We start from the raw sequence: 12,071 nt of genomic DNA on the forward strand, positions 1-12,071 counted from the left end.
AGTGATATGTACGCCGAAGAACTTAAAACTTTCCACCCCCTTCACTGCTGTCCCGTCGATGTGGATGGGAGGGTGCTCCCTCTGCTGTTTCCTGAAGTCCAAGATCATCTCCTTTGCTTTGTTGAAGTTGAGTGAGAGGTTCTTTTCCTGACCCACACTCCGAGAGCCCTCACCTCCTCCCTGTAGTCTGTCTCGTCGTTGTTGGTAATAAAGCCTACTACTGTTGTGTCGTTTGCAAACTTGATGATTGAGTTGGAGGCGTGCATGGCCAAATAGTCATGGGTGAACAGGGAGTACAGGAGACGGCTGAGCACACACCCTTGTGGGGTCCCAGTGTTGAGGATCAGCGAAGTGGAGATGTTGTTTCCTACCTTCACCACCCGGAGGCAGGCCCGTCAGGATGTCGAGGACTCAATTGCACAGGGTGGGAGTTGAGACCCAGGGCCTCAAGCTTAATGATGAGCTTGGAGGTTACTATGGTATTGAATGCTGAGCTATAGTCAATAAACCGCATTCATACATAGGTATTCCTATTGTCTACATGGCAGAGGGCAGTGTGCAGTGTGATGGTGACCCAAAAGCATCGTCTGTGGACCTTTTGGAGCAGTAAGCAAATTGAAGTGAGTCTAGAATGACAGGTAAGATGCACTTCATGATGACATAAGTGACTGCTAAGGGGCAATAGTCATTTAGTTCAGTTACCTTTGCATTCTTGAGTACAGGAACAATGGTGGCCATCTTGAAGCATGTGGGGACAGCAGGGATAGGGAGAGATTGAATATGTTCGTAAACACATCAGCCAGCTGGTCTGCGCATGCTCTGAGGACTTGGCTAGGCATGCCGCCTGGGCACGCAGCCTTGTGAGGGTTAACATGTTTAAATGTCTTACACAAGTCGGTGGCACTGTATGATCCTCAAAGTGGGCCAAGAAGGTGTTGTTTGGAAGCAAGACGTCGTTATCCGTGACATGCTTGGTTTTCCTTTTCTAGTCCTTGATTGTCTGTAGACACCGCCACATACGTCTCGTGTCTGAGCCGTTGAATTACGACTCCACTTTGTCTCTATACTGACATTTTGCTTGTTTGATTTCCTTGCGGAGGGAATGACTGCCCAGTTTGTATTCTGGCATATTCCCAGTCGCCTTGCCATGTTTAAATGCGGTGGTACGCGCTTTCAGTTTTGGGCGAATGCTACCATCTATTATGATTTCTGGTTAGGGTAGGTTTTAATGTTATGATGTGTTAATGATGCCCGTTTGTCAGTATTAGCTAGCCACCGCTGAGGTAATTCACTAGCGTTGACGGAAGTTGTGAGACGGAAACAAACACAATCACGTTCAAATGGAACTGAGTCGAGTGGACGGGGCTAGATAAGAGGAATACCCACTGTATCTGTTGTAAGATGAAAAGAAAGTTATGGAAAAACATGATATTGATTAGACTTTTTTTCCAACCCACAATTTGCACCAATTCTGTACAACCACCCACATATAGTGTATATATCAGATGACATGTTGCAAAACTTTAATAAAATTGCCAGACATATTTCTACACCACGATAAATCTATAGTGATGGGAGAAATAAATATCATCAACAACAACACATTTTCTAATAGGAGTAATGAAAGGATACACAGTACAATGTCTTGTGGTATTTTGTTTTCTAAGTGTAAACTATATGTTGACACAGTTCTAAGAGGGATGATACAATATCACAATATGTCTAAATACTAAGAATCTCTCTGTGAGAGGAGAATCCTAACTTGATATTTGTATGGATAACTCAAAAACGTTCACATGATGTCATCTTGAGTTGTTGAGTTACGCATTGAGAACTCAAGTTAGAACATGAGGAATAATGGTTCCTTGGGTCCTAGCTACTGAAGAAAAACACAACTGTGTGTGTGTGTGTGTGTGTGTATGTGTATCTGCGACGGCACATGTGTGTGTTCTTCAGACAGAGTTCCGATGGCAGTGTGTGTACTGCATGTCGAGTAAGTCCTGGTAGATCTTGGAGTGGAGAAAGCGTGGGTAAGAGTCTTTCTCCATTAGGCTGTGGACCCTGGCCTGAACCTCATTCAGACTGGAGGGGGTGGGCTCCGCAAGGCTCTGCCTCATCACTTCCCGCGTACGGAAGTCTATGTTTACCTACAGAGACCAAGGAAGAGAAACGAAAATGTAGATATCCAAATCATCTTAGTGTGAATTTCCTATGAAACACTTGTTTGTGGACAGCATAAGCATGAGTATTAATCCTTATAATCAAAGTATGCATAGAGTATTCATGTGTATCTATCGGTAATATTGGGAGGTTGTGGATTAAAATGTTTATCTGACACATAGTAACCCCAAATTAAAAACTAATCATAGTCTTTTGCATTGTTATTTAAGGCCAGGCACCACAGGTTGAAAATATATTTTTGTATATACAGTACTTTGGTCCATTAATATTTTCTATATTTGATCTTATTCTTACTCATCAAAAAGTCGAAGCCCATTTCATAGAGAATGTTACATATTAATTTACTTTCATTTAAAAATAATTCTAGATGACATTTTCTTCTGAAACCTGTGCCCTTTTAAAGGCATTTTACCTATCTTTCTTTGGTGTTTACAGATAGATGTGTGAATAAATGTGTGAATAAATACTTTAAAAAACAATCTGTGTAAGTCCAGTCATGGAGTGTCTTAACAAAATGAAACACAAATATTTAGTCTTTCTTCATTCAGCGTCCAGAAAAATGTATTTGTGTGATATGCAAATATACACATATTTAATTAGAACACCTAATTTTTATATTTAATACAAAAAACTATTCGATTTCTGTACACTTTCAACTGGTAAAAGATTGTGATATGATTAAGGGGGAAAATACCCTATTAGGGTGTGGTGCCTGGCCTTAAAAGAGACAAAGTGAATATGTTGCATCATTAGTCATTTGATCAAACACAAACCTCTCTGGGAGCCTTGACATCAATAAACTCATTGTAGATCTTGTTAATTTTGGTCATCAATTTAGCGGGAGTCTTTATTTTTTTATATTCCTCGCAGGCCATCCAGAACTCAATGTTCTCGTCGCTGAACTCCGTCTGGAGAAAAGCCTGGAAGGCAGCCAGGCCACCTAAGACACAAAACATCCATCAGATAGATGGAAGAGCTAATGGACAGCAAGTGAGTGAGAGAGCGAGAGCGAGAGCGAGAGCGAGAGAGAGAGAGAGAGAGAGAGAGAGAGAGAGAGAGAGAGAGAGTCTTTACAAAGATCGATATTGTATCCCAGCACCTATTTTTTTCTTCACAGAGAGCAGCTGTAGATACTAACAGGGTTGTTTACCATGTGTTGATATTGTCTCAGATGCAGAGTGTGCTCTTGTTCTCAGCACAGTTGGCTGGGGTCGTTAGGTCAGCATTATTGTGTATATTAGTTGGCTGGGGTCGTTAGGTCAGCAGTATTGTGTATATTAGTTGGCTGGGGTCATGAGGTCAGCAGTATTGTGTATATTAGTTGGCTGAGGTCGTTAGGTCAGCCTCTTCTGTAGCCTGTCAACTATGTGTCTGTCTATCCCTGTTCTCTCCTCTCTGCACAGACCATACAAACGCTCCACACCACCCTAATCTGGTGGTCCCAGCGCGCACGACCCACGTGGAGTTCCAGGTCTCCGGTAGCATCTGGAAGTGCCGATCTGCGGCCAACAAGGCAGAGTTCATCTCAGCCTATGCCTCCCTCCAGTCCCTCGACTTCTTGGCACTGACGGAAACATGGATCACCACAGGCAACACTGCTACTCCTACTGCTCTCTCTTCGTCCGCCCACGTGTTCTCGCACACCCCGAGAGCTTCTGGTCAGCGGGGTGGTGGCACCGGGATCCTCATCTCTCCCAAGTGGTCATTCTCTCTTTCTCCCCTTACCCATCTGTCTATCGCCTCCTTTGAATTCCATGCTGTCACAGTTACCAGCCCTTTCAAGCTTAACATCCTTATCATTTATCGCCCTCCAGGTTCCCTCGGAGAGTTCATCAATGAGCTCGATGCCTTGATAAGCTCCTTTCCTGAGGACGGCTCACCTCTCACAGTTCTGGGCGACTTTAACCTCCCCACGTCTACCTTTGACTCATTCCTCTCTGCCTCCTTCTTTCCACTCCTCTCCTCTTTTGACCTCACCCTCTCTCCTTCCCCCCTACTCACAAGGCAGGCAATACGCTCGACCTCATCTTTACTAGATGCTGTTCTTCCACTAACCTCATTGCAACTCCCCTCCAAGTCTCCGACCACTACCTTGTATCCTTTTCCCTCTCGAACTCATCCAAAAACCTCCCACACTGCCCCTACTCGGATGGTATCGCGCCGTCCCAACCTTCGCTCTCTCTCCCCCGCTACTCTCTCCTCTTCCATCCTATCATCTCTTCCCTCTGCTCAAACCTTCTCCAACCTATCTCCTGATTCTGCCTCCTCAACCCTCCTCTCCTCCCTTTCTGCATCCTTTGACTCTCTATGTCCCCTATCCTCCAGGCCGGCTCGGTCCTCCCCTCCCGCTCCGTGGCTCGACGACTCATTGCGAGCTCACAGAACAGGGCACCGGGCAGCCGAGCGGAAATGGAGGAAAACTCGCCTCCCTGCGGACCTGGCATCCTTTCACTCCCTCCTCTCTACATTTTCCTCCTCTATCTCTGCTGCTAAAGCCACTTTCTACCACTCTAAATTCCAAGCATCTGCCTCTAACCCTAGGAAGCTCTTTGCCACCTTCTCCTCCCTCCTGAATCCCCCCCCCTCCTCCCTCTCTGCAGATGACTTCGTCAACCATTTTGAAAAGAAGGTTGACGACATCCGATCCTCGTTTGCTAAGTCAAACGACACCGCTGGTTCTGCTCACACTGCCCTACCCTGTGCTCTCACCTCTTTCTCCCCTTTCTCTCCAGATGAAATCTCGCGTCTTGTGACGGCCGGCCGCCCAACAACCTGCCCGCTTGACCCTATCCCCTTCTCTCTTCTCCAGACCATTTCCGGAGACCTTCTCCCTTACCTCACCTCGCTCACCAACTCATCCCTGACCGCTGGCTACGTCCCTTCCGTCTTCAAGAGAGCGAGAGTTGCACCCCTTCTGAAAAAACCTACACTCGATCCCTCCGATGTCAACAACTACAGACCAGTATCCCTTCTTTCTTTTCTCTCCAAAACTCTTGAACGTGCCGTCCTTGGCCAGCTCTCCCGCTATCTCTCTCTGAATGACCTTCTTGATCCAAATCAGTCAGGTTTCAAGACTAGTCATTCAACTGAGACTGCTCTTTTCTGTATCACGGAGGCGCTCCGCACTGCTAAAGCTAACTCTCTCTCCTCTGCTCTCATCCTTCTAGACCTATCGGCTGCCTTCGATACTGTGAACCATCAGATCCTCCTCTCCACCCTCTCCTAGTTGGGCATCTCCGGCGCGGCCCACGCTTGGATTGCGTCCTACCTGACAGGTTGCTCCTACCAGGTGGCGTGGCGAGAATCTGTCTCCTCACCACGCGCTCTCACCACTGGTGTCCCCCAGGGCTCTGTTCTAGGCCCTCTCCTATTCTCGCTATACACCAAGTCACTTGGCTCTGTCATAACCTCACATGGTCTCTCCTATCATTGCTATGCAGACGACACACAATTAATCTTCTCCTTTCCCCCTTCTGATGACCAGGTGGCGAATCGCATCTCTGCATGTCTGGCAGACATATCAGTGTGGATGACGGATCACCACCTCAAGCTGAACCTTCGCAAGACGGAGCTGCTCTTCCTCCCGTTCCATGATCTCGCCATCACGGTTGACAACTCCATTGTGTCCTCCTCCCAGAGCGCTAAGAACCTTGGCGTGATCCTGGACAACACCCTGTCGTTCTCAACTAACATCAAGGCGGTGGCCCGTTCCTGTAGGTTCATGCTCTACAACATCCGCAGAGTACGACCATGCCTCACACAGGAAGCGGCGCAGGTCCTAATCCAGGCACTTGTCATCTCCCGTCTGGATTACTGCAACTCGCTATTGGCTGGGCTCCCTGCCTGTGCCATTAAACCCCTACAACTCATCCAGAACGCCGCAGCCCGTCTGGTGTTCAACCTTCCCAAGTTCTCTCACGTCACCCCGCTCCTCCGCTCTCTCCACTGGCTTCCAGTTGAAGCTCGCATCCGCTACAAGACCATGGTGCTTGCCTACGGAGCTGTGAGGGGAACGGCACCTCAGTACCTCCAGGCTCTGATCAGGCCCTACACCCAAACAAGGGCACTGCGTTCATCCACCTCTGGCCTGCTCACCTCCCTACCACTGAGGAAGGACAGTTCCCGCTCAGCCCAGTCAAAACTGTTCGCTGCTCTGGCCCCCCAATGGTGGAACAAACTCCCTCACGACGCCAGGACAGCGGAGTCAATCACCACCTTCCGGAGACACCTGAAACCCCACCTCTTTAAGGAATACCTAGGATAGGATAAGTAATCCTTCTCACCCCCCTTTAAGATTTAGATGCACTATTGTAAAGTGACTGTTCCACTGGATGTCATAAGGTGAATGCACCAATTTGTAAGTCGCTCTGGATAAGAGCGTCTGCTAAATGACTTAAATGTAAATGTAAATGTAAATGCACAGGGAAGAGCTCTGTTATTAGAACATAAACATATGCCCCACAAACCTTCAATGAGATTTTTGTATTCATCAATCAAAGATAAGTGATCAATTTGTCTGACATCAATGAAAACACAGGAGGTCATGTTTTGCAATTGGCCATGTCATGTTAACATGTTTTCTCCATACTTGCTATCCCTCCTTCACTCCCTCCCTCCCTCCCTCTTTTCTCTTGCATTTATTTGCTTAACATTTGCCCAGCAGCAGCAGTAGAGTAGTCCATCAGGCCCTATCACCAACATTACTCACACACTCTCACTACACACTGGTTATAGGAAAATCACCAGGGACACTGTGACTACATGCAGCCTTGTCAACAGACAGTGTTCACAATAAAAAAGCATTGAACTTAGCTTGGAGGAAGATTCTCTCGCCCTGCTTTATTCTTACAATACGTGTCCCAAAAAATATACAAAGGTCCTGAGCTTTCCTATTTATCCCAGATATAGGACAGACACTTCAAAACCTTATTCCGTATGACCTTATTCCTTATGACTGTCTTTTTCCCCATTTATGAATGTGTTATTCAATGTGTTTGTATGGGCTGTAGTTGTAAAGACCAAATTCAATATTCTATCAAATGATATGTAATTTTTTTTTTTTTACCTAAAGGGGTGCTAAAATTCTAAATCAAAGAGCTCAATTATCCATGGTATGACCATCTTAAAACAATTCCATATATTAGCTTATATTTTTATAGGTTTTAATTAATTAGCATCTTTAGGAATAGGCTATTATCTGGTAGTCAAGCAAAGGCCTTCCAATGTCTGAATGTACTGTAGGTCAGTGTTCATTTCTCACTCTCATTCGATTTTCCTTACAGAAATACACTACACAGAGAGAGCTAATGTACACATAAAGATTATAATTTAATATTGAAAAACATAGATTTAGTTCAGCATCATGGTCTCTTTACTCATTGCCAGGTCGCAGTTGTAAATGAGAACTTCTCAACTGGCCTACCTGGTTAAATAAAGGTGAAATCATTTTAAAAATGGTGTTTGGTGAAACCGGTTACAGAAGTGTTTCCCTTTGTCCCCTTCTGTCTGAGGATAATATTTGTCAATTACAGGAACAAGCAGACTGAGAGCCTAGACTTTCATGCAGCTAGGGTCATACGAGGTTACGTGTGGATGTGACGTCAAACCATGATTGAAGTTTACACCAATTTGTCTATATTATACAACAGCACCACCTGCTAAAGAGTTAATAGAAGGGTTTACAGTACTGCTTGATTAACTCAATAGAGACAAATGCTAATTTGAATCATTCACACATTACATTACTAATGACCATTAACATAACATTACCATATGACTTGAGTTGTGAGTATATCTCTAGTTTGGACAAAATATTATTGTAGTATTAAAAAACAGCAAGTTGTTGTTCATTGACACACTGAAAAATAAAATTAAATAGAACTAAAGTCAAGGTAGGTCGTCTGTCTTCCTACAGTGCAGTCTAGTTTTCCGCTCCCTGTGGAGAGCCTACAGCTATCACTCCCTTTTCTGTCTTTTTTGTCAGGTTCTCTAGTGAGAGTGTATGTGCGAGTGAGAGAGAGAACACTGACAGTCTCTTCAGATGACCTGTTATTATGAACACACTTAACCTGTCACGTGTGTGTGTGTGTGTATGCCTGCACGTGAACGCTATGTGTGTGCTTGTGAGTCTGTGTGTGTGTGTGTTTGCATGTGTGTATTTGCACATGAACATGTGTGTTATTGTGTAATCCACAGAGAAGGTCACAACCAAGCGTGTGACTCATTGTGTGTTGAGGAGTAACACAATGAGTCACACATCAATAGCCAGACAGACAGCGGATCTTACATAAGAAGGGTTTAGGGGGAAGGAAATGGACTGATGTGGGGAGCCATCCTCAGATAGGAAACAGAAAGACAATCATCTTGTCAAATGAAATAGAGAGGCAATCATGTTTTCAAAGGGAACAGAAGGGGTATAGAATGAGACTGAGGAAAAAATGTAATCTGTACAGTTGCGTGGTTTGCATCGCTAACAATGGCACGGGCAGTTTTTTGGAGGGGTTGGTTGATAAAAAAAATATATATTGTTTCCTCCTTATTTTGGTTCAATTTCTCATATCGAACTCTAAGGAGAAGGATTGACTGATACTTGTCAATAAAAAGGGACTTACACTTGTTCGACAGAAGAACATCGAAGGATTCTGCCCACAGAACGACTTCATCTTTTGACAGCCTTGAAGAAAAGACAGAAAGATACAGTGGCATGTTTTCAAATGTGGATCCAACCATGCAGATAAAGGCAATTCAACACACCCACATTTATAGTTTAAGAGGTGTTTCAAAAAGAGTCTACACCATCTATCGCGTAGTCTTATTACATACAGCTGAAGTCAGAAGTATATATACACCTTAGCCAAATACATATCAACTGAGTTTTATGAATTCCTGACATTTAATCTGAGTAAAGTTCCCTGTTTTAGGTCAGTTAGAATCACCATTTTCTTTTAAGAATGTGAGATGTCAGAATAATAGTAGAGAGAATGATTTATTTCAGCTAGTATTTCTTTAATCATATTCCCAGTGGGTCAGAAGTTTACATACACTCAATTAGTATTTGGAAGCATTGCTTTAAATTGTTTAACTTAGATCAAATGTTTTGGGTAGTCTTCCACAAGCTTCCCGCAATAAGTTGGATGAATATTTTCACATTCCTCCTGACAGAGCTGGTGTAACTGAGTCAGGTTTGTAGGCCTCCTTGCTCGCACACACTATTTCAGTTCTGACCACACATTTTCTATGGGATTGAGGTCAGGGCTTTGAGATGGCCACTCCAATACCTCGACTTTGTTGTCCTTAAGCGATTTTGCCACAATTTTGGAAATAAGCTTCGGGTCATTGTCCATTTGGAAGACCCATTTGCGACCAAGCTTTAACTTCCTGACTAATGTCTTGAGATGTTGCTTCAATATATCCACATAATTTTCCTCCCTCATGATGACATCTATTTTGTGAGGTGCACCAGGCCCTCCTTCAGCAAATCAGCCCCACAACATGATGCTGCCACCCCCGTGCTTCACGGTTGGGATGGTGTTCTTTGGCTTGCAAGCCTCCCCCTTTTTCCTCCAAACATAACGATGGTCATTATGGCCAAACAGTTCTATTTTTGTTTCATCAGACCAGAGGACATTGCTCCAAAAAGTACTAACTTTGTCCCCATGTGCAGTTGCAAACCATAGTCTGGCTTTTTTATGGCGGTTTTGGAGCAGTGGCTTCTTCCTTGCTGAGCGGCCTTTCAGGTTATGCCGATTATAGGACTCATTTTACTGTGGATATAGATACTTTTGTACCTGTTTCCTCCAACATCTTCACAAGGCTCTGTGCTGTTTTTCTGGGATTGATTTGCAGTTTTTGCACCAAAGTATGTTAATCTCTAGGAGACAGAACGTATATCCTTCCTGAACGGTATGATGGCTGAGTGGTCCCATGGTGATTAGACTGCATACTAATGTTTGTACAGATGAGCGTGGTAGCTTCAGGCGTTTGGAAATTGCTCCCAAGGATGAACCAGACTTGTGGAGGTCTACCATTTTTTTCTGAGGTCTTGGCTGGTTTCTTTTGATTTTCTTATGATGTCAATCAAAGATGCACTGAGTTTGAAGGTAGGCATTGAAAGACATCTACGGGTACACCTTCAATTGACTCAAATGATGTCAATTAGCCTACTGGAAGCTTCTAAAGCCATGACAAAGTTTTCTGGAATTTTCCAAGCTGTTTAAAGACACAGTCAACTTAGTGTATGTAAACTTGTGACCCACTGGAATTGTGATACAGTGAATTATAAGTGAAATAATCTGTCTGTAAACAATTGTTGGAAAAATGACTTGTGCCATCCACAAAGTAGATGTCCTAACCGACTTGCTTAACAAGACATTTGTGGAGTGGTTGAAAAACATAAGTTTATGTAAACATCCGACTTCAACTGTATGACATATTTCTGGCAGTGCGAGTAATAATACGTACATTCTATATCAATGGGAGGGACTGGAACAATGTCATCTGATGAAAATATCTACTTACTTTCGGCATCTGGTGGCCCTGTCCTGGGCAGGGGGCAGGAACTCAGTGATGTCTGGGTATGAGTCAGACTTATTGGACAGGCAGCCTAGTCTGGTCTTCATGGTTCTACTCATATGAATGGGAGAATGGAATAAAAGCACACAAGAAAGTACCTCTCCTGATTACTGATCACATGACATGAAAACCTATTATATCAAATTTAGACTGTCCTCTGATTTTTTTCACCTTTATTTAACCAGGTAGGCAAGTTCTCATTTACAATTGCAACCTGGCCAAAATAAAACAAAGCAGTTCGACACATACAATGACACAGAGTTACACATGGAGTAAAACAAACATACAGTCAATAATACAGTATATACAAGTCTATATACGATGTGAGCAAATGAGGTGAGATAAGGGAGGTAAAGGCAAAAAAGGCCATGCTGGCAAAGTAAATACAATATAACTGTCACGCCTTGGGTCTTAGTATTTTGTGTTTTCTTTATTTATTTGGTCAGGCCAGGGTGTGACATGGGTTATTGTGGTGTGTTTTTTGTCTTGGGCTTTTGTGTGGTGTGTACATAGTCTATGGCTGCCTGAGGCGGTTCACAATCAGAGTCAGGTGATTATCGTTGTCTCTGATTGGGAGCCATATTTAGGCAGCCATATTCTGTGAGTGTTTCGTGGTTGATTGTTCCTGTCTCTGTGTTTGTTATCACAAGATAGGCTGTATAGGTTTTCACGTTTCGTTTTGTTGTTTTGTATATTATTGTTATTTCATGTATCGTTCAAATTATTATTAAAGAACATGAGTAACCACCACGCCACATTTTGGTCCGCTTCTCTTCCAACAGACGAACGCCGTTACAATAACAAGTAAAACACTGGAATGGTAGATTTGCAGTGGAAGAATGTGCAAAGTAGAAATAAAAAATAATGGGGTGCAAAGGAGCAAAATAAATAAATAAATAAAATAAATACATTAGGGAAAGAGGTAGTTGTTTGGGCTAAATTATAGGTGGGCTATGTACAGGTGCAGTAATCTGTGAGCTGCTCTGACAGTTGGTGCTTAAAGCTAGTGAGGGAGATAAGTGTTTCCAGTTTCAGAGATTTTTGTAGTTCCTTCCAGTCATTGGCAGCAGAGAACTGGAAGGAGAGGTGACCAAAGAAATAATTGGTTTTGGGGGTGACCAGAGAGATATACCTGCTGGAGTGCGTGCTACTGGTGGGTGATGCTATGGTGACCAGCGAGCTGAGATAAGGGGGGACTTTACCTAGCAGGGTCTTGTAGATGACATGGAGCCAGTGGGTTTGGTGACGAGTATGAAGCGAGGGCCAGCCAACGAGAGCGCACAGGTTGCAATGTTGGGTAGTATATGGGGCTTTGGTGA

At 43.9% G+C, this 12,071-nt stretch overlaps 1 protein-coding gene across 1 annotated transcript in view; it reads right to left on the reverse strand.

Annotated features, from left to right (window-relative positions):
- Nucleotides 1-12,071, reverse strand: part of LOC124037106 (regulator of G-protein signaling 8-like) — a 21,560-nt gene continuing 9,489 nt past the window's right edge. The window contains exons 3-6 of the mRNA XM_046351751.1: nucleotides 10,699-10,803; nucleotides 8,793-8,854; nucleotides 2,955-3,121; nucleotides 1-2,147 (exon numbers count right to left, since the gene is read on the reverse strand). Of these exons, the coding sequence (XP_046207707.1) occupies nucleotides 1,953-2,147; nucleotides 2,955-3,121; nucleotides 8,793-8,854; nucleotides 10,699-10,799 (525 nt within the window). The 5' untranslated portion in view covers nucleotides 10,800-10,803 and the 3' untranslated portion in view covers nucleotides 1-1,952. The remainder of the gene's footprint in view (nucleotides 2,148-2,954; nucleotides 3,122-8,792; nucleotides 8,855-10,698; nucleotides 10,804-12,071) is intronic.

Source organism: Oncorhynchus gorbuscha, linkage group LG06 (genome assembly GCF_021184085.1).
Source record: "Oncorhynchus gorbuscha isolate QuinsamMale2020 ecotype Even-year linkage group LG06, OgorEven_v1.0, whole genome shotgun sequence".
NCBI classification, from domain to species: Eukaryota; Metazoa; Chordata; class Actinopteri; order Salmoniformes; family Salmonidae; genus Oncorhynchus; species Oncorhynchus gorbuscha.